Source organism: Sphaerodactylus townsendi, linkage group LG07 (assembly GCF_021028975.2).
Source record: "Sphaerodactylus townsendi isolate TG3544 linkage group LG07, MPM_Stown_v2.3, whole genome shotgun sequence".
Classification (NCBI taxonomy): domain Eukaryota; kingdom Metazoa; phylum Chordata; class Lepidosauria; order Squamata; family Sphaerodactylidae; genus Sphaerodactylus; species Sphaerodactylus townsendi.
The window spans coordinates 123906953-123929977 of record NC_059431.1 but is presented as its reverse complement, the minus strand read 5'-3'; the positions used below and the strand labels follow the sequence as shown (position 1 = coordinate 123929977).

At 50.0% G+C, this 23025-nt stretch overlaps 2 protein-coding genes across 7 annotated transcripts in view; one reads left to right on the top strand and one right to left on the bottom strand.

The window, feature by feature from the left end:
* Positions 1-23025, bottom strand: part of EXOSC8 (exosome component 8) — a 675700-nt gene that overhangs the window by 251742 nt on the left and 400933 nt on the right. The gene's annotated exons all lie outside the window — the stretch shown is intronic.
* Positions 18208-23025, top strand: part of POSTN (periostin) — a 97144-nt gene continuing 92326 nt past the window's right edge. For all 6 annotated transcript variants that reach the window (XM_048502552.1, XM_048502550.1, XM_048502551.1 and 3 more), the window contains exon 1: positions 18208-18365. In XM_048502552.1, the coding sequence (XP_048358509.1) occupies positions 18241-18365 (125 nt within the window). In that variant the 5' untranslated portion in view covers positions 18208-18240. The remainder of the gene's footprint in view (positions 18366-23025) is intronic.

Sequence of the window (23025 nt, the reverse complement as noted above, 5' to 3'; positions counted from 1 at the left end):
GGGGGGGGGGGGTGGGGGGGGGGGGGGGTGGGGGGGGGGGGGGGTGGGGGGGGGGGGGGGTGGGGGGGGGGGGGGGTGGGGGGGGGGGGGGGTGGGGGGGGGGGGGGGTGGGGGGGGGGGGGGGTGGGGGGGGGGGGGGGTGGGGGGGGGGGGGGGTGGGGGGGGGGGGGGGTGGGGGGGGGGGGGGGTGGGGGGGGGGGGGGGTGGGGGGGGGGGGGGGTGGGGGGGGGGGGGGGTGGGGGGGGGGGGGGGTGGGGGGGGGGGGGGGTGGGGGGGGGGGGGGGTGGGGGGGGGGGGGGGTGGGGGGGGGGGGGGGTGGGGGGGGGGGGGGGTGGGGGGGGGGGGGGGTGGGGGGGGGGGGGGGTGGGGGGGGGGGGGGGTGGGGGGGGGGGGGGGTGGGGGGGGGGGGGGGTGGGGGGGGGGGGGGGTGGGGGGGGGGGGGGGTGGGGGGGGGGGGGGGTGGGGGGGGGGGGGGGTGGGGGGGGGGGGGGGTGGGGGGGGGGGGGGGTGGGGGGGGGGGGGGGTGGGGGGGGGGGGGGGTGGGGGGGGGGGGGGGTGGGGGGGGGGGGGGGTGGGGGGGGGGGGGGGTGGGGGGGGGGGGGGGTGGGGGGGGGGGGGGGTGGGGGGGGGGGGGGGTGGGGGGGGGGGGGGGTGGGGGGGGGGGGGGGTGGGGGGGGGGGGGGGTGGGGGGGGGGGGGGGTGGGGGGGGGGGGGGGTGGGGGGGGGGGGGGGTGGGGGGGGGGGGGGGTGGGGGGGGGGGGGGGTGGGGGGGGGGGGGGGTGGGGGGGGGGGGGGGTGGGGGGGGGGGGGGGTGGGGGGGGGGGGGGGTGGGGGGGGGGGGGGGTGGGGGGGGGGGGGGGTGGGGGGGGGGGGGGGTGGGGGGGGGGGGGGGTGGGGGGGGGGGGGGGTGGGGGGGGGGGGGGGTGGGGGGGGGGGGGGGTAGGGGGGGAGGGGGGGTCTGGGGGGGCGGGGTATGGGTGGAGGGGGGGGGGGGGGGGAGGGCGGGTGGGGGGGGGGGGGGGGGGGGGGGGGGCGTTGTGGCGCGCGACCCGGCGGGGGGGGGTTGGGGGGGGGGGGGGGGGGGGGGGGGGGGGGGGGGCGGGGGGGGTGGGGGGGGGGGGGTGGGGGGGGGGGGGGGGGTGTTGGGGTGGGGGGGGGGTGGGGGGGGGAGCATAAGGTAACAAATCAACCTAGTTATCCTGCTGATAATTTGCATATCACCTCAGGTACTGTTCCAACGTCTGATTGGATCGTTCACTCTCGCCATCGGATTGAGGGTTGTATGCCGAGGACACCCCCTGTTCCACCCCCAACAACTTCAGAAAAGCCCTCCAGAAACGGGAGACAAACTGGGGGCCCCTATCTGATATTACTTTCCAGGGGGCAGAATGCAACCTATAGATATGCAGCATAAACAGTTCCACCAGCTTCTGTGCTGTGGGGATGGAGGTACAAGGAATAAAATGGGCCTGCTTAGAAAACAGATCAACAACAGTCCATATCACCGTTTTGCCATGACTCAAAGGCGTAATAAAGTCCATCGAGATCACCTGCCAAGGCTCACTAGGCAATGCAATGTCCTGTAACAACCCTTGGGGCTTGGCTGGGATCGTCTTAGCCATGGCACAAACAGGGCAGCCTTTGATATAAGCCTCAATATCCTTCCGCATAGTTTTCCACCAAAACTGCCTGCGCAGCAAATGCAAGGTTTTCACAAAACCAAAATGACCAGCAGACTTGGAATCATGCCCCTGGTGGAGAATTTGAGGAGGCAGATGGGGCGGTACATAAAGTTGCGAGCCACGCCACCAAACTCCGTCACACAAAGTCACACAATCCCCACCCTCCTCCAGAGGTACTGGGGATTTGCCAGCATCCAAGAAAGCAGAGAGGAGGTGGCTGGGAGGGGTGGCCAAAGGCAGGGAATCCGCCTTTGCCTGTGATCGGGTTCCAGCGAAACTCAGGTGGGAGGGGGAGAGAATAGTGCGGGAAAGAGCAGGCTCCATTCCCCTCTCCTCCCCCTCTGGCAGGCGGGAGAGGGCATCAGCCAAATCATTGGTTTTGCCCGGGAAGAAGTGAACTGTAAAACGAAAGCGCGTGAAAAAGTCAGCCCAACGAAGCTGTTTGGCAGACAGCCGACCAGGAGAACACAAAGCAGCCAGGTTCTTGTGATCAGTCCAGACTTCAAAAGGATGCTCTGCTCCCTCTAAGAAGTGCCTCCACACCGAAAGGGCAATCTTAATAGCACAAGTCTCCTTGTCCCCAGCAGTCCGGTTCAGTTCAGCTCCCGAGAACTTGCGGGAAAGGTGAGCACAAGGGTGGAGACGACCAGCAGAATCCTTCTGAAGCAAAGCAGCCCCTATCGCTTTATCTGAAGCATCCACACGAATCGCAAACGGGAGGGACGGGTCAGGAGGGGCGAGAATAGGCTCAGAAGTGAAGGCGGCTTTAAGGGAATCAAAAGCAGACTGACAAGCGGGGCTCCAAGGCAAGGAAGCCCCGGGGCGAGCAGCAGCAGCACCCCTCTCCTTAGTGCGCAAGAGATCAGTCAGAGGAAGAGCCAAGGACGAGAAGTGAGGAATAAAGTCACGGTAAAAGTTGGCAAAGCCCAGAAAAGACTGGAGCTGCTTACGAGTCCGAGGAGGGGACCAAGCCACCACGTCGGCAACCTTTGCAGGGTCCATTTGTAATCCAGCAGCAGAAATGCGGTAGCCAAGAAAATCCAACTGAGGCTTGTGAAAGTCACATTTGGAAAGTTTCACATACAGAGAATTAGCCAAAAGATGAGACAACACCTCCTGAACCAGGGCCACATGAGTTTGCTCATCCTGAGAATAGATCAGTACATCATCCAAATAAACGACCTTTAAACAATAAATCATCCAGGATGCCATTTATTAAACTCTGGAACACTGATAGCGCCCCCTGGAGCCCAAATGGCATAATGATATATTCAAACTGGCCATAGCGAGTATTAAAAGCAGTTAAACGTTCATGACCCTTGGCCATGTGCACCCGATAGTAAGCCTCGCGTAAATCCAACTTCGTAAAAATGCGACCAGAGCCGAGGTTGGCAAGCAAGTCCTTAATCAAGGGGATGGGGTATTTGTTGGAGGCAGAAACTGCATTCAAACCTCTGAAATCAGTGCAAAGATGTAAAGAGCCATCCTTTTTCTTCACAAACAGAACCGGGGCCGCATAAGCACTGCGGGCTTTCTGGATAAATCCATGCGCCAAATTCTTATCCAAAAAAGCTCTCAATTCAGCATCCTCTGCCGGACTCATGGGATAGAGCCGTCCCTTAGGGAGCTTAGCTCCAGGAACCAGTTCGATTGTACAGTCAGTGTCCCAGTGGAGTGGCAAGGTATTACACTCAGTTTCTTCAAACACCCGTCTCCAACCCCGGTAGGGAACAGGAATAGCAGGATCGATGGAAGGTGAGGACAACGCGCAAGCAAGTCCATCGGTTGGGCGCAGCAAATGGCTTGGGGGGTCAGGGCTCATATGGTCCCCACAAGGTGGGTCAGTAAAAGTCAAAATACGCTGGGACCACTTTACATACGGATCATGTTCCATAAGCCAAGAGAGCCCCAGGATCACAGGATACTGAGAAATGGGTGCAATAATGAAGCTGCGACGTTCCCAATGCTGGACTAGATGGACTCTGGTCTGATCCAGCAGACTAGTTCTTATGTTCTTATGTTCTTATCATTCAGGTATTGTCGCCCATATTGCAGCATGTGGGCATTTACCTGAACCAGGAAAGCCGGAAGCAAGTCCTGAGTCCCATTGAAACGAGAAGTCAGCCGGATCCTAGGCATAAATGAAGGGGGAGCCACTTCATAAGGTGCCAAGTGTGGAAGTGCACCTCCTGGCACTCCCCAGACTGGTGGTGCAAACGGCGGCATCATGGGCAAGGCTGGAGCAGGTGCCGCTGGCAGCTGCGGCAGAAGGGGCTGTTGCCCTTGCACTGGGGCAGCTGCATGAGCTTGGAAAGCTTCCGGAGCAGGTAGACGAACAGGCGCAGGCTGAACCAGGGCAGCGGCAGGAACTTGGAAGGCTGCCGGGGCGGGCAGTTGGACTGGAGCAGACTGGACCGGCAGGGCTGGCGCTGCCACAACGGTGGCAGCCCCCTGGGCAGGCACGGGAACTGGTGCAGGTGCTGGACCCATCCCAGGAGCAGGAGCGGCTTGCTGTGCCTGGACAAGGGCTGCCCGCAGGTGACCCATGCTTTGCTGCATTTGGTGCAACGCCTGACGATACTCCTCTCTCTCGGAATCCCATGCCTCTTCCGAAGCCTGAAGCATCCGCCAAGCCTCGGCTTCTGAGGAATCAGCAACTTCAGATGGGCGGCCGGCCACTGATACATTCCCGGCCAGAGGTGCCGTCGCCCAACTCGCGCGACCAAAACCCACGGTCTGAGAGACTCGATAATAATCCGGATCCCGACGGCGGCGCACAGTAACTCCCTGAGAGCCATCTAACGGGGCAGTCAGGAACAGATTGGTAGAGTCCGAGAAGCCAGTTGGAGTACGGTCTCCTCCCGAAGCGGTTGTTTCCCCCGATTGCATCCAAGGCCCCTCGGCTGGGTCAGAGGCAGAACCCAGTCAAGTCTGCAGAAATGGGGCAGCCTGCAGCCTGCAGGCTGGGTTTCAAGCGAAGTCATGCTGACAGAATTAGTTCATTCACACAATGTAAAAATAAAAGGGTGAAATTCCAGCAATGCACGGCAGCATGGAATTCGACCTAAGGGAGTACTGGCTTAATGTCAGAATCCCAAAAACACACGCAAACTCTTGTTGAAGAACAGTAGTTTTTATTCGTGTTGGATCTTCCCTGGCTAAAGCCAGTACTGAGAATTGCCCGCGCAAAACCCAGTAATTAAAACAGCTTGCACCCCCCCAGCCTGGGAAAGCGCACCTAAAAGTTACCATCAAGAAGATAACATGAGATGGTCAGACAGTGACCTTGAGCACCACCTGGTACTGCATAACATTCTACAGGAACAGTGGAAAGACAGTTAGAAATGCATTTAACCCATTCCACCTCCCCCCTGTGCATTGAGAAAGCCACATAACCCCTAAATACAGGCCTCCCGACAGGGCTTTTCCCAGGGCTGGAGTGCACCGCATTATTGTAGGCAAACTCTGCAGTGGGCAGGAGATCCGCCCAATCATCATTGTGGTGGTTGACATAGCACCTCAGGTATTGTTCTAGCACCACATTGGGGCGTTCAGTCTGGTCACCACACCGTGAAGTAGACCACAGTGCACATGGTCACAGCTGCAGCACCTACGCCAAGGATCCAGCTCAGTGGCCAACTATGGGACCGAGTTCTGCCAGCTGGCAAGCCACCCGCGCAACTGGCCCAAGCATTTTCATCCATATGTTTAAGGACGGCCTAGATCTGGAGGTCCTCCAATGGGCTCTCAAGCTCAAAAGACTAAGGAATCTCATGAGGTTTGAGCAAATGGACAGGTCCTGGATGGGTTGTGGTCGACCCGCAAAACTGACCCAGTGCTGGTCCAGTGCAGCCACACTGGGAAAGGCGCTAATTCATGATGGCCAAATTAGGACGATACCCGGTGGTTCTGGGGATGTCCTGTCTCTCCAGGCATAACTCAGAGATCCGGTGGAATGAGCGAGTGGTCCACTTCACTGAGCTGCCATCGACTCCAGGACCCCCACCCAAATGCACTCCACAGGGCCAGAGAAACTGCCTTCAAACCCCTTGGCTGCCAGATGGGAGCCGGAGCTCGCCATCCCAAAGCAGTACCGAGACTTAAGCAAAGTGTTCAAGGAAAGGGAATGCGATAAACTACCCCTGCACAGGAACGAACGTATTCCTGGGGCCAAACTCCCAAAAGGCCGTGTTTATTCAATGAGCCCTAGGGAGTTGGCGGCACTCCGAGAATTTTTGGACAAGAACTTCGAAAGGGGCTTCATTCGCCCCACCACCTCCCACCCCAGTCTTATTCTGCAAGAAAAAAGATGGCTCCCTCAGGCTTTGCACAGACTAGCGAGGCTTGAATGCAGTCTTGCTAAGCAATAAGTACCCACTCCTACTCATCAAAGACTTGCTGAGTAGCCTCTCCAAGGGGCAGATATTAACAAAACTGGACCTTAGGGAGGCTTACTTCCACGTGCACATTACTGAGGGCCAGGAACACCTCACTGCTTTTAACACTGTTTTGGGGCAGTTTGAGTACCTCGTGATGCTTTTCGCACTCAGTGGGGTGCCAGGGGTATTTATTAATGATCAACAAAATTGTGCATGTATAAGGGGGGGGGTTTATCTGCATGATGTGTTGTTTTATTCTGACAATGAACAGGAACATGTAAAACTGGTAAGGGAAGTGTTGAAAAGGTTGCAGAACAATGAATTGTATGCCAAATTGTCTAAATGTGAGTTCCACAAGGCCCAGCTGGATTTCCTGGGCTATAGAATCTCCCATCAGGGGGTGAAATGGACCTGGCCAAGGTCCAAGCAGTAGTCGATTGGCAGGCTCCCCGCACCCACAGGCAGCTGCAATCCTTCCTGGGATTTGCAAACTTCTGTCTGGACTTCATCCCTGATTTTGCCCAAAAGGCTCTCCCCCTCATGGACCTCCTGCACACCAAAGGGGCTCACTGGGGGGGGGGGGGGAAGCCTGGAGCTTCGCTCAATTGGACCAAGCACTGCCAAGCTGCCTTCAACCGAGAGCTCACCTCCAACTGAATCCTGCCCCATACTGACCCAGAAAAACCATTTGTAATCCATGTGGATGCCTCCGATATTGCCATGGGCACCTCTCCAGGTGGGAGAGGATGGGAGACTCCACACCTGCGCATTTTTCTCGAGGAAATTTAGTGGGTCCGAGTTAAATTGGACTGTGGGGGACAAGGAAATGGAGGCTAACAAAAAAGCCCTCAGCACCTGGTGCCATTGGCTCGAGGGCGCCAAACACCCCTTTGAAGTCTGGACAGACCTCAAGAATCTGGCTGCACTGAAAACGCCCTGCAAATTGACCACCCAACAACTCTGCTGGGCTGACTTTTTTGCATGCTTTGATTTCACCCTCCATTTTTTCTCCAGGCAAACGCAATTGCCTAGCGGGTGCCCTATCCCGCCTCCCCCAAACCAATGCCTGGCCCACACAAACCATCTTCACACCCAACCAGATTGGCCTCCAAGTTGTCACCCATAGCATGGCTCAGGGCAGTGCCTCGCCATGCCCAAAGCCCGACCTCCCCCGCTTTGGAGGAGGAGTTGAAAGCTCTCAGCAAGACACTCTTTGAGGAGGAAAAAAGGATGGGGTAGGCGGGGTTTTGGTGGAAAGGAGATAAGTTATGCTTCCTTGAGACCCTCAAAGCCAGTTGCCACGACATCAAATCAGCAGGTCATTCCAGATTTGTGAAAATGGTCCACTTAGCCTACCACCAGTTCTGGTGGTGCTCCCTACACAAGGATGTGGAGGCTTATATGAAAGGGTGCCCATGTGTGCAATGGCGAAGCATATGCCCAGCAAGCAGCCTGGCAGGCTCTAGCCACTGCCCACTCCGCCGGCCCCCTGGAAGATGATTTCAACGGATTTCATCACAGATCTCCCCTCCAGCAAGGGGGAAACGTTCATTTGGGTAGTGGCGGACTTCTTTTCTAAGCAAGCCCACTTTGTGCCCTGTGGCGGGATTCCATTGGCCAAAAAGCTTGTCCAGCACATCTATCGCCTCCATGCAGCCCCAGACATGGTCATCTCTGACCGGGGCAGCCAGTTCATGCCACTGTTCTGGAGGCCATTCATGAAGCTGTTAGTCATGGAACAAGGCCATTTAGCCACATTTTTTATCATTACATCATATTTAGCATGGAGTTTAAGTCTTCTCTGTTTTATCTCTTCCACTAACTTATTCCTTTCATTATTTATTTCTTTTTTCCATCTAACTTCCCTGGAATATTAAAAACCTTTCATTTCTAAGATTCCAACTTATTTGAAGGACATCATGGATTTGCTCGAACATCTCAGTAAGATCCAGATGGATGTTGAAGATACTATTTTTGTTATATGTAATGTTGTTTCACAGTACACAAATATGCCACAAGAAGAGGTATTATGACACTTAATACACACAAATTAAAAGCAGTTCATTAAAACAATGGATCTACTATCTCATGATTATTCCTTCTGCATAGGCAGTACAAACAGGGTAAATGAACCCATGTGGCCTGTGTCTCCATTTGCACAGCAGGTGCAGGGGCCATCTGACATTGCTGGGATCCCGGCATCAGGATGTGGCATGGCTCACACAGGAAATGCTGTGTTTCCCTGCAAATTGCACTTCGGAGAATCTCCCCTCTCAAGAACCCTCACACACACCGCCCAGAGAATCCACTATAATGGTGGCCACCTGGACAATCCACCACAATGGTGGATGGACTGGGGGGATTAAAACACTTCCTGCTTGCTGTAGTTTGCACAGGTGAGAAGGAAGCATCTGAAGTGTGGGTTAAAGGAAAGAATTAGCTAATTTAGTGACTTTCATTTATCTTGGGCTCAGCCAAATAAAACAGGTTAGAAGTGCTTGGGGGGATGAGTTCTGTAGGAACGTCTCCCCCACAGCTCTTTTTTCATACCCCTTAATCCATCCTATTTGGCCTGTGCAGAACCACTCGATGTCTTCCATAAAACATTGGACAGAGGCAGTTTTTTCTGGGTGTGCCTCAAACATCACCGATAGATTCTTTCCACCTTCTGCCCACAGTTTTTGTTAGCATTCCAGGCCTTTTCAACCCAATGTTGATTTGAAACTGTACAGACTTTCCATTGCTTAGACCTCTTTGCAGCCTTTGGGCCTGCAGATATCAGTTCCATGACTTATCTCAGCTGGGCCCAGTTCTCAGCAACGTTCTCAGGACTGAAGTCCATCGAGAAGGACATGTCAGAACATGTGTTTAGATGAGCAAAATCTAAATGACAGCTGGACCCTCCTTCTAGCAGGTGCCGTGTGCAAAATTAGGACTGAGTGCACAACATGTACCGTGTGCAAAACCTGATAAGGTGAGGGCACCTGATTGGTACCACATTTGTATATCGGGGGAGGGCGGTTTATAAATATAATAAATAATAATAATAATAATAATAATAATAATAATAATAATAATAATAATAATAATAATAATAATAATAATAATATATAGATAGCACAGACAACAGAATGATGTGTGACTGAAAACACCTGTGGTCTGGCGAAGCACTTTGTCAGTAGATAGCAATAAATAGAACTGCACTGGTGACTGTGTGTCTGTCAGTTCTTGTCTACATTGCGTCCTGCAAGGTGGTCTACTCCGAGTAAATCTGCAGCTTCAACAGTTACTGGCTTGGTGCTCGTTGCCATTCCTGTTCCAATTTTCTGTCTCATTCCTTTTGGACACCCCTTTACACGTCTGGTCTCTCACAAGTAAGCCTGCACCACCAGGTCTCAGTCAATTGGCAAAAACCTTTTTACATTCTTCTCAGAAAGAGGATGTAAAAGAAAAAATGCCTGTTGACATGACTGACACCATTTTTATCTTGTTCAGAGCTAAGAATGAACTTTTGTGCCTAAAGAGTTAGAAGAAGGCCAGGCAACCTTAGAAGCAGTTCCTGCCAGCTGATCAGAAGCCAAGGGCATAGTAGTCTGCAGAAAAACAAGTTTTAGAGTTGCGTAGTAGGCTTTGGAAGATGACTGGATGCTTTGTGTTGCTATAGCAAGTAGTGGGGGGAAATGAGGAGATGTGATTATAACGTAAAATAAAGTATGTGCAATTATCCGTAGAGGTGGGTTTCAGAAGAATGCTTTGTGATGTTGCACTTAGGAAGGATTTCGTTGATCAGAGCACAATAAAGTTGTCTTAAAAATGTTTGCTGCCTCCGAGTGAACAATTTGATTGTGATCCCCTTCTTAGGATCCAAGGATTTCACCATCAGATACTTGATTGCCCCCTCCGGCATACCACCAAACTACACTGCTAATTACACTGGGAAAAGTGGGTTAGAGTTATCTAGTGGACTAAAAGATGGAGAAGTTTGGTTATGTAGCTTTCCTGTTCAGTTCCCTATCAACTGGCTGTTGTGGGTTTTCCAGGCTTTGTGGCCATGGTCTGGTAGTTTTTGCTCCTAATGTTTTGCCTGCCTCTATGACTGGCATATGTCTGAAGATGACAGCCATAGATGCAAGTGAAACATTAGGAGCAAAAGCTACCAGGCCATGGCTACACAGCCCAGAAAACCATAACAGCCAGTTGATTCCAGCTGTGAAAGTCATCAACAATACATTCCCTATCAACTTTTCTTGGAAGAATTTAACAAAAGTTATTGTTAGATTTTCCCCACTAGAGGTCTCCCAAGAAATGCAAGTAGTACTTGGTCACAACGTTAACGAAAGTATCACAAGGATACTTGTGATAGAAAGAAAGAAAGAAAGAAAGAAAGAAAGAAAGAAAGAAAGAAAGAAAGAAAGAAAGAAAGAAAGAAAGAAAGAAAGAAAGAAAGAAAGGAAAGGTTTCTTTTATCTAAATCTGTGACTTTTGTTTACAAGCTCCTTATCTGTGTCAAAAGAAGTGGATCTGAATGATTTCTGCTAGCAGGCCTGGCCTTTTTGCCTGTTATTTGGGATGAGAAAGTTAAATCCCCCAGGTCTGCTCTGGATGGGATATCCCATAATTGTGTGGCAGCTTGATTTTACCGTGTTTAACATTCTTATGTTAAACTACAAGATCACAAACTTATTTCAATGGGATTAATATTTGCTACATTAATTTTAAAAAACCTTTAACATCAAATGATAGGTCAAAGACTCAAAAGGCAGATTAAATTGAATCAAACAGTAAAGCTTATTTGTTTGTTTAATTAATTTTATATGCCACCCTTCCCCTAATGAGCTCATGACAGCTTCTGACAAATTCTGATAAATTCTAATAAACCCAACAAATACGTAAAACCACAGTTTAAATACATTTGAAACCCTTGTTAAAAACCCAATGGTGACAGTATTTAGAATAAATAATCAACACAGGAGAGGACAAGGGGGTTGAAAAAACCGTAGCAAGGGGGAGATCAGGTTGATGGTAAAACTGTTGCTGCCTCGGCCATATGTTTGCTGGAACAGCCCGGTCTTGCATGCCCAGCAGAACTGCATTAGATCCTGCAGGGTCTTGGTTCTCACTAGTTAGAGCGTTCCACCAGGTTGGGGTCAGGGCCGAAAAAGCCCTGGGCCTGGTGGGAGGCTAGCTGGACATCTTCCAAGCCAGGGATCACCAGCAGATTGTCGTTCACGGAGTGCAGCGTTCTTCAGGGGTCGTACTGGGAGAGACAAACCAGTGATGGTTTTAAAAGGTGCAATTCAGCGCTTATTCGGATCCAGCTTAGGAGACGTTCCTCTTCCAAGAAATGACAGATCCCAAAGCGTTCTGCAAAGGGCTTTCTGGTCATTGACCTTCACAGCAGCCCCCTGAAGTCACTCATCTTTGTATTTCATCACACAGAGGACATGCTACAATGCTCTGAAGCAGATAAAGCACAGGTGTCAAACTCACGGCCCTCCAGATGTTATGGACTACAGCTCCCATCATCCCCTGCCAGCATCATGCTGGCAGGGGGTAAGGGGAACTGTAGTCCATAACATCTGGAGGGCCACGAGTTTGACACCTATGAGATAAAGGGTTCAAAGACAGTCACGATCGCATCCTACTTTACAGAACAGGACTTTGGCATTCCATCCCCATTCTGCATTTCATCTTCAGTGTCTTATACTCAGCTCACAAATATCTCTTGCATCTTGAGAACTTAATGTCTCCCAGTTGTTTCAGTTGTTGGTTAAAAGGACGTGCATGAAGATTTGTATTCATCAGACTTTCCAGCTAAGGGACACTCACACCCCCCCCCCCCCCCCCCGCCTTCAAATTAAAAACTGGAGTTATAGTTTCACTTACAAGGAAAAGGACCCCTGAACCTGAGCTTCTGTGGGGGCCACTGGTTAGATTAGAAGCCCAGAGCAGGGAGCAGCAGTGGTGTAGGAGGTTAAGAGCGCGTGTATCTAATCTGGAGGAACCGGGTTTGATTCCCAGCTCTGCCGCCTGAGCTGTGGAGGCTTATCTGGGGAATTCAGATTAGCCTGGGCACTCCCACACACGCCAGCTGGGTGACCTTGGGCTAGTCACGGCTTCTCAGAGCTCTCTCAGCCTCTGAGAACAGGTTGCACTGCTGGGTCTCTGAATCATGGGTGTTTGCTCCAGATAGAAACATGGAAAGATTTCAATCCCCGCAGTGAAAACTGTTAAGGAGGAGATGAGCAGCGTCACCCGTCTCCAGGTGGGTCTTGGAGATCTCTCAAAATTACAGCTAATTTCCAGACTACAGAGATCAGTTTTCTTAGAGAAAATGCCAATTTTGAACATGGATTTATGCATAACCTGCAAAAGGACTTTTAAATATAAAATGGGCTACACAAATAGCCTCTCCCTCAGGGCAAATAGGGCTCTGAGGTCATTTTTGGTCAGAATAAGAAGAAGAAGAGTTTGGATTTATATCCCCCCTTTCTCTCCTGCAGGAGACTCAAAGGGGCTGACAATCTCCTTGCCCTTCCCCCCTCACAACAAACACCCTGTGAGGTGGGTGGGGCTGAGAGAGCTCTGAGAAGCCATGACTAGCCCAAGGTCACCCAGCTGGCGTGTGTGGGAGTGCCCAGGCTAATCTGAATTCCCCAGATAAGCCTCCACAGCTCAGGCGGCAGAGCTGGGAATCAAACCCAGATTAGATACACGAGCTCTTAACCTCCTACGCCACTGCTGCTCCTCAGGAAAATAATGTGGGAGAATGGCAAAAACAGTGCCTTCCTGCTCTGAATTGGGGCCTGTATATTTGAAAAACAAGTTTCCCTGCTCTTTACATCTGACCATCAAAGGACATTTATGCACTTCTGCCCTCCTTTGCGCTGGGCCCCAATTCCCTTCTCAAACACGTATACATTCCCCCCCCTCTCCCAAACTGACCATGCCTCAGATCAGAGAATCTTCATGGTTTCTGAAAGTTCTGAAAGCTCTTTTCCTCTCCCGTCACTGGGAGAGGGAAGGGAATCAACACGTGTTTTGCTGTCTTCAGGTTTCCGCACTTCTCCTGGCTTTCCCTGCCCACACAGCAGCAGTTCCTCCTGCTCTTCCAGGCACCATTTCAAAAGGACCAAAAACCATGTATGTTGTTTCATGCTGAGAGTCTATTACTAGGGCAATAGACCATTGAAATTGACCCAAAACTGACATGACCTAGCAAATTGACACTAAATATTCATCTTGTTTACTTTATTCAATGTAATACTTCACCCTATCCCAGACAAGGCTGGATTCAGGGAGGCTTACAAACATAAGATAGCAACACACACACGCACGCACGCACGCACGCACACTGCAAAGAAAAGGCAGCAGACAACATCTCCAGGTGGGGGTGGCATGATGGCTAGAACAAGGATGTGGGGGTGGGCAAAATGGATAATCAGATCAGCTGGGAACACTTCACAAACCTCCTGTCTAAACAAAAACGTGGGGGAAACCCACTGCAAAGCAAACTGCCTCAAGGTAAACACTGCCTGTATAAGTGGCCAAAGTCAGGTCAATGAACACAGACTCAACAAGACGCAAGTTATAATTTGCTGTTTGGCCTTCAACTGTTTCCAGGGACAGGGCTGCATCCCAGCACAAGCCAGCCTGTTCCACCCCTCTCCTTGTCACAGATGCCCACCCAGGGACCCTGGAGCACCCTACAACCACCAGGCCCACTTACAGACTTACCAACAGGGACAGGGACCTCCAGGAGGCCAGAAGCTGGGAGAAACTGCAGAGAAATGGCAGAAGGGCCTCGGGAGCAAAGGCAAGCATCAGCAGTTCCAGGGGAAAGGGTGGGGATAGCACAGCCCTAGCCAAGCTGCAATCAGCAGTCCTCTGCAGCCCTAGAGAGTGGGACAAGGAGGGCACAACCTCAACCAGATTACAATCAAGGACCAGGAAAGTTGAAGAGCCAGTCCCAGGCTGGCAAGGTAAATAGGAGCAGCAGTGGTGTAGGAGGTTAAGAGCTCGTGTATCTAATCTGGAGGAACTGGGGTTGGTTCCCCGCTCTGCCGCTTGAGCTGTGGAGGCTTATCTGGGGAACTAGATTAGCCTGTGCACTCTAACACACACCAGCTGGGTGACCTTGGGCGAGTCACAGTTCTTCTGAGCTCTCTCACCCCCACCTAACTCACAGGGTGTTTGTTGTGAGGGGGAAGGGAAAGGAGTTTGTAAGCCCCTTTGAGTCTCCTTACAGAGAGAGAAAGGGAGGATATAAATCCAACTCTTTTTCTTCTAAAACAGAGGAGGCGAACAGGAGGCGAACAGGAGGAGGCGAACAGGAGGAGGGTGGGAAGGCAGAAAAAGAGAAAGGAGGTTGGTGTGGTGCATGGAGTTTGCCGGAGTGCTGATAACTGCCTGGCGGAAGTGGAGAGCTTTTGAACAGAAGCCAGAGTCTCATTTTGTTTGTTCCAGAAGAGTAGCTGAGTCCCTATGGGGCCAAAGTGACCTACCCTGCAGGTGTGGCCAGCGGAGGGGTGCTCACAAACTGTACTTTTCTCACTGACTGTTCAATCCACAAAACAGGCAGGGACAGTAATACAGGCCTGAAAAGGTGCTATCACTTGAGACAAGCCCTCTGAACTGTGCCAAGGAACCTACTCCTGCCCAACCACTATGGTCAGAGATCCTGCTGCTGCAGGTTCCGGGGCCTTCTGAGATCAGGATGATGACAACCTAAGAGAAGGCCTTCTTGGTTGTGGCCCCAAAACTCTGAATTCTCTCCCCAGGAAGATTTGACTGTCCCCTTCTGTTGCTGTCATCCACCAACGGGTAAAGACTTTGTTGCTTCATTTGGCATTCCTTCAGTCATCCTTCTTTCCAAACCCATGTTTTGATTGTGTTTCTATGGCTCATTCCGCACATGCAGAATAATGCACTTTCAAACTGCTTTCAATTCTCTTTGAAGCTGTGCGGAATGGCAAAATCCACTTGCAAACAGTTGGGAAAATGGTTTGAAAACGCATTATTCTGCATGTGCGGAAGGGGCCAATGTTTGGTGTATATTTTAACTCTACTTTTTAATTGTTTCAACTATGTGAGTTTGGGGAGGATTGATTTAATGGTTTTAAAATGTGATTTTTATCATGTAAACTATTAGCTGCTTTGGTGATCCTTGCAAGGGCAAAAAGAGGGATACAAATTTTGTAAATAAAACAATATATTTAAAGGGTAAGAGCACTGATGAAAGAGTCGTTGGGTACAGCATGTTCCTTGTAGCAGAGATACCACTAAGAGGCACTGTTAAACCAAGCAAAGTCAATGTGCAGGTCCTGGAAGGACAGGGAGCCTGTAGGTTTGTAAGAGCCACAGACTGTGAAGACCCTGGATGGCTCTTTCCACACAAACTGAACAAAAGGTTTTGAGTAAAGAAAGTTTCCTCCACGGAGATCTGCATGGTTTTTAACTCAAAGTGTTTTATTTCCTTCCTGAAAACATTTTATCCGCATGCTGTTCCCAAGCGAGTCTTTTTTTGAAAATGGTTTTCTGGAAGCAATTGTTTTGCAGAAGGGCTTTCACTTGCTGTGCAGAACTCTTCAAAATATTTCCCATGCCTTGTCGAAGGCTTTCACGGTCAGAATCACTGGGGTGCTGTGTGGTTTCCGGGCTGTCTGGCCGCTTTCTAGCAGCATTCTCTCCGGACGTTTTGCCTGCATCTGTGGCTGGCATCTTCAGAGGATCTCTGAATCTCAGATCCTCCAGGAATTAACACCAACTCCACAGATGCAAGCGAAACATCAGGAAAACTCTCTTTTAGAACATGGCCAGACAGACCGGAAACCACACAGCACCCCATTTCCCATGCCGCTTTGGAGTCCCTGGACTTCTTCGTCGGTATCATTTTCTGAGCTTGCACTGGCTGCCTCGTGCTGTATTTACATCAGGGTTTTTGGGTTTTTCTAAAAAAACGACCCCGAGCGAATTGCAGAACAAGGCTTTGAAGCCTTGTAGCTACAAATCTAAGGATTTCCCCCCCCAAAAAACGGAATAAATGCAAAATGGCAGCCAGGAAATTATTTCAAGGAAGTGAGGGGGGTTTGAAAACATTTACAAAACATTCTCAGGGGCTTGTGCAGAGAGGACCCATGAATGGTAAGTCCAGGCCCCTTCTCTGTAACAGCAGCAGTGGCGTAGGAGGTTAAGAGGTCATGTATATCTAATCTGGAGGAACCGGGTTTGATTCCCAGCTCCGCCGCCTGAGCTGTGGAGGCTTCTCTGGGGAATTCAGATTAGCCTGTGCACGGCGCACACGCAGGCTGGTAGGCAGGGCTGAGTCAAACTGCTCAGAGCTCTGTTAGCCCCACCCACCTCTGGAACAGGGAGTTTGTTGTGAGGGGGGAAGGGCAAGGAGAATGTAAGCCCCTTTGAGTCTCCTGCAGGAGAGAAAGGGGGGGATATACATCCACACTCCACTCTTCTTCCTTTTTTTTCATTTAACAGACCCAAGAACTCCCTAATCACCAGCAAAGGATACATATTATAGATAACACCAACAGGGGATCCCAGGCATAGACAGTACTAAGATATCAAGTCTCTGAAATAACCAAAACATTCAGGAGCAGCAGTGGCATTGGAGGTTAAGAACTCATGTATCTAATCTGGAGGAACCGGGTTTGATTCCCCGCTCTGCCGCCTGAGCTGTGGAGGCTTCTCTGGGGAATTCAGATTAGCCTGTGCACTCCCACACACGCCCGCTGGGTGACCTTGGGCTAGTCACAGCTTCTTGGAGCTCTCTCAGCCCCACCCACCTCTCAGGGTGTTTGTTGTGAGGGGGGAAGGGCAAGGAGATTGTCAGCCCCTTTGAGTCTCCTGCAGGAGAGAAAGGGGGGATATACATCCAAACTCCTCTTCTTCTTTTTCTTCTAACAGACCCAGAACTCCTAATCACCAATAAAGGATACATATTATAGATAACACCAACAGGGGATCCCAGGCATAGACAGTACTAAGATATCAAGTCTCTGAAATAACCAAAACATTCAGGAGCAGCAGTGGCATTGGAGGTTAAGAACTCATGTATCTAATCTGGAGGAACCGGGTTTGATTCCCCGCTCTGCCGCCTGAGCTGTGGAGGCTGATCTGGGGAATTCAGATTAGCCTGTGCACTCCCACACACGCCAGCTGGGTGACCTTGGGCTAGTCACAGCTTCTCGGAGCTCTCTCAGCCCCACCCACCTCTCAGGGTGTTTGTTGTGAGGGGGGAAGGGCAAGGAGATTGTCAGCCCCTTTGAGTCTCCTGCAGGAGAGAAAGGGGGGATATACATCCAAACTCTTCTTCTTCTTCTTCTTCTAACCTAGACCAATCTAGGAAATCAGTACACATGTCACAGGCAACAAGAACAGAACATGTACATCATGGGTGGGCCTGTCACCTGCTGGGCCACCACGTTCTTTTTCCAAACTCTTCAAGGGCAGACCCACCTGGAGTGCACTGCAGCCATCCAGACAGCAGGTTGCAGAAGCATGAAGGAGCACTTCTGATTTGAAGTATCAGTCACTGCGTACAAACCAAGGCCGTGCGTACCTGGCCGTGGTCGGCAATGAAAAAGAAGGCCATTCAAGCAGCCATTGGGTTGGGGGTGGGGGGGATGCTCCCCCAAACATTTGCCACGTGTGTCAAGTCACCAGTGGTCAGGACCCTTTTCCATGTAGAGAACTTTTTTGTGGGATGTGTCTTCAGTGACATTGTTTAAAATATCCCTTTTGAGATCACACGGTGACCCCGCTGTTGCCTGTGAGCACCGGGGCATCATTTTCCCCTTGAGGGGGAAAAGTTAGCACTGTCTTTCCCAAGAGGTGCTTCTGTTCTGTTTGTGAGGTTAAGAATCATTCGTAATCCGCGCTGGTCTCTGTGGGAAAAAGAAAGCCAAGGAACTTATGGAAAGGAAAGCCAGGGATGGGGGGGAGAGCAACCCCCCCCCCCCAGCCCATGTCCTCATGTCTCACTTGCAGGCCAATGCTGATTGAAACCGGCTGAAGGAGGCTGTTTTCTGGAGGAGGTTCTGAGTCTCAGGTTGAGACGTTTCCCCCTCCCACTGTTCTGCAGCACGTATATAAATGCTGAACTCTCTGGAGCCTTCTGCTAGTTTTCTTCTCAAGCGAGCCAGGAGCCACGGAGAGATACGAGGATGGCCCTCTGCTTGCTCACCGCCTTGGCCGTGGCGTTCCTGTCTGCCTTCCATCCCTTGGACGCTTCCACAGCTCACTATGACAAGATCTTGTCCCACAGCCGGATCAGGGCACGCACTCAGGGGTAAGCCTGGATTTCGTCTCCCCTGCTCCCACGCCCTTTCTTAAACTTGTCTTCCCTGAAGCTGTTGCATGAGGTTAAGGAGGATGTTCCAAAGAGAAAGAAGGCAACATATTCCCTGACTTTATATATATTCTGAAGGCAGGGGGGGAAATGCAAGCAGGATGAATTAACAAACCCCTGATTTATGAGAAGGATGATAAAGTAAATGTAAGAAATGTGTCTCTCATAACCCTTGAGGGCTTGAGCGGGGCTCTATTTGCGCTCACGTTTGCCAGGACTAAACCCTAGAACATGTGCGGTAGAACAAGGCGCGAAGTGCTCTGAGCAGATGCGAGTTTTGGTTTTCCTGCCTACATTAATTCTCCTTACAACTGAGGAAAGTTTCCCACAAGTCAGGGGCGAAGGAGCCAGGGTTGACCCACATGCAAGCTCTCAGAAATTAAACATTCCCGTTGCGATTTACAAATAAGGCAGATATTTGGCTGTTCCTTCCTCTGGTGTCATCCAGGCGACATTTGTTTCGAATCAACACCTTCTCGCTTCTCTTTTAAACTCTGCATGCTAAATCGGGAGATTGGAGAAAGTTAGTTTCACCAGTGAACAGCAGATAATTCAAGATGACATGTTCAAACAACCTAGGTTTGGTTTGAATCTAATTTTAAAAAACCCTATTTTTAAAAAAACCAAGAATTTTATAATTTCGTAAGGTTAGCAAAAGGTCAAAGCTTTTGCATCAATAAACGGTGCTTTAAAAACTTAAAATGCATTCTGTCTAGCATAATGTGTAATAAGCTAGCATCTGTAAATGCCAATATCACTGTCTCCTTTTAAATAATGTTATAATACCGTGTTTCCCCGAAAATACGACAGTGTCTTATATTAATTTTTGCTCCCAAAGATGCGTTATGTCTTATTTTCAGGGGATGTCTTATTTTTCTGTGTTCTGTTCGTCAGGCATGCTTCCAAACAAAAACTTTGCTATGTCTTACTTTCGGGGGATGCCTTATATTTCGCACTTCAGCAAAACCTCTACTATGTCTTTGGCCCCTTCCACACACGCAAAATAATGCATTTTCAAACCACTTTCACAACTGTTTGCAAGTGGATTTTGCCATTCCGCACAGCTTCAAAGAGCACTGAAAGCAGTTTGAAAGTGCCTTATTCTGCATGTGCGGAATGAGCCTTATTTTTCGGGGATGTCTTATATTCGGGGAAACAGGGTAGATTATTGTTTGAGTACACACACCAAAATCAACAATGCACCACAATGCAGCAGGAAGTTCTCTTGCACAAACCCATTGATTTCAATGGTGCTTCGCAGGAGAACTCTCCGTGGCCCAGTGCCCAGAACTGGAATAGATTTAATCGCCATGGAGATTTTTTTTTCTGTCAAACCAAAAGAAAGATTTATTTCTTCCATTTAAAAAATCCCCTTTCTGCTTTTATTGTTATATACTTACTAGAATGCTTACTCCAGTGTTCTTGTAGTATTCCAAATAGTAGCAATCAAAATATTTATTATTTATTTATTTATTTATTTATTTAGGCTTTTATACCGCCCCATCCCCGAAGGGCTCTGGGCAGTGTACAGCACATAAAAATAGTAATATAAAACAATCAACATTTAAGGCAGCGATAAAAGCTAAAAATTTAAAATATAATACATCACAGTGAATGGCATAGTTGGCGTCCAATATTCCAGATTAAAATTCCCCCAGCGTGCAGAATTACAGAAGATGAGATTTTTTTCTTTTGGAGTCAGAGGAAACAAATGTTTTCTCTTCTCTCCCCCCCTCCCCCCTCCCAATACTGCATACAGCCCCCTGCCCCCAGATCTCGGTGCACGGAACCAAGGGCTGGGAGAAAGATGTGTCAAAGAGAATGGAAATTGGATGTTATCCACACAACTCCTTTCCTGGTTAAAGAGTAAATTCCTACTGAGAAAATAAGTTTTGTGAGGCCTAATAAAGCTTGGAGAGACTTAGGCTCCTTCCGCACATGCAGAATAATGGACTTTCAAACTGCTTTCAGTGCTCTTTGAAGCTGTGCGGAATGGCAAAATCCACTTGCAAACAGTTGTGAAAGTGGTTTGAAAATGCATTATTTTGTGTGTGCGGAAGGGGCCTTAGTGGGGAAGAAACTGCTGGTTCTGAAGGGCAAATGGAAGCCTGGGCAGATTCCAAGAGATCCCCCTGCCAATGTCCTCCTAGACAGCCTTCAAAGAGAAGTGTCCCCAGAACCACCACCAAATGAGCAGGACTATCTCAAGAACAAAGACTAACCCTAACCACACCCACAGCTTCTGGAACAAGAGGCCAGTTTAGTCCAATCCTTGTAAGACTGTCACTACGTCTGAATTTCCCCTGGAGGAATCCATTGCTTCTTGGGTCAGAAGCAGCAGCAGCACATTGTTAGAAAAGAGAATTTAGATGGCACAGTGATGTCCATGCTTACAAAAATGCCACCAACCACTCATGGTGTCCCACACATTGTCCAGATATGGGAACAACCTGTCACAGAGTGGTAACCTTCAAAGACCTCTGGCTGAATGTGCCTGTCCTCTGTCTCCTCCTCTTAGAGACACACGGCCCAAACTGTAGATGGAAAGCCACATCCAGAAGTGGCTGGTTTGCCCTTGCCTTCCTCTGCATAGCAGCCGTGGGCTTTCTTGGTGGTCTCCCAACCAAGTATACCACCAGGGCTGACCCGCCTTGGCTTCCAAGGTCAGAGGGGATCAGGCTAGCCTGGGCCATCTGGGTGGTCAGGACTCCGTGAATTTTAATTAATGTCATTAAACTACTCCTGTTGTAAACCCTGTTCAAAGGAGAGCCATAATGCTCGCCAGGTTTAATGTTATGCCTTCTGCCTTGTTACATGGCAGATTTAATAAGCAAGAAAAGGCTAAAAGATTGTGCCCGTGTAACAATGGCTCAGTTGAATCTCTGGCCCACCAATTACTACACTGTCTCAGATTCAAGGAAATCAGATCCAAGTATGTGAATCTTACTCCTTTACACCTATTCCCATCTCCCCGATTTAATCAGATTACACTACTTGTTGGACAACCCTGATCCTTCTCTCTGTATGATAGTGGCAGACTTTCTCCTGGAAATTACTAAGTGCCAGTAGGTTTCCTTCAGAGGCGTTCCTCCCATTGGGCAAAGTGGGCAGTTGCCCTAAGCAGCCTCTGTGGGGGCTTAGGTTCTGTTTTGGGATTTTTTGTATTTTCAGTGTTTTTCCATTTTTGGCCTGCAGAGGGCGCTGTTTTTAGGCTAGCAGCACCTAAATTTCAGGGATTTGTTGGGAGACTCTCCTGATGCTATCACCCAGGTTTGGTGAGAGGTTTGGTTCAGGGAGTCCAAAGTTATGGACTCCCAAAGGGGGTGCCCCATCCCCCATTGTTTCCAATGGGAGCTAATTGGAGATGAGGGTACACCTTTGAGGACCCCCTGAACCAACTTTGGACCCCCTGAACCAAACTTCACCAAACCTGGGAGGTATCATCAGAAGAATCTTTTACTGATACCACCCAGGTTTTGTGAAGTTTGGTCCAGGGGGTCCAAAGCTATGGACTCCCAAAGGGGGTGCCCCATCATCCATTGTTTCCAATGGGAGCTAACAGAAGATGGGGGCTACAGCTTTGAGGGTCCATAACTTTGGACCCCCTGAACCAAACTTCACCAGGCTAAACCTGGGTGGTAATCATTAGGGGAGAGTTCTCCTAAAGATACCTCCTGAAAGTTTCTGGTGCTGCTAATGCTTAACACCATTGCACCCCTGCCAGCATATAAGCACCTTCCAGAATTTCCCCAGATTTTCCCTTTTCCCAAACTCCTCGCAACTTTGAGCATGGATTTAAAGTTGGAGAATCTGAGGTCCCCAGTTTAAAGAATTGCAAGTGATGCTGTTTCAGGGTGGGGAGAATCAACCCCAAAATAGCACTCCACTTTCAATGTTGTTTAAACTGGGAACCCGAGAGTCTCCCTTTCAAGGTGGAGTTTAAAAGGGGAATCAAATGGGCTAGTCATTGGGAGTGAATTCCAGTGCCATCATCACTTGTTTAAACTGGGGACCTCAGATTCTCCCTTTGAAACATTGAAAGTGATGCTGTTTCCCCAATTGGGGGTACCTGGGATACAACACCATAAAATGTTTTCTATAGCAGTAATAAAACATTTTGAAAGCATTTTGAAAATGTTTCTCAAAAAAAATTATTTCTGTTGTGTGGCATGGCTTATTGCTGTGCTCAGATTTGTGAGTTGGGGCGTGTTCTATAATGTGATGGTGACTTTGAAACAACCTGGTGTTAAAAATCATTGCTTGGTCACAGTGGGGGAGGGTGGCTGCCCATGGGGGGCGCCAAACTCCAGTTTGCCTAGATACGCCACTGGGCGTAGCTACAAGGGGGGGGTGCACATTGCATTGGGCACGCGCCTGGGGGGCATCAAACTCAGGTTTTGCCCAGAGCTCCAGTTTGCCTAGTTACACCACTGATTTCCTTCAACCTGTATTGTATATGCTTTTTAAATCGGTTTTTATTATTGTTGTACTGTTGTCTATGCCAATAAAGGCTTGCTTCTTCTACTCCTGTTGTAGCCTTGCTTTGCCATTTCAAGAGGCATCTATCAAGTACCCTTTTACAAATTAGAATCACAAATGA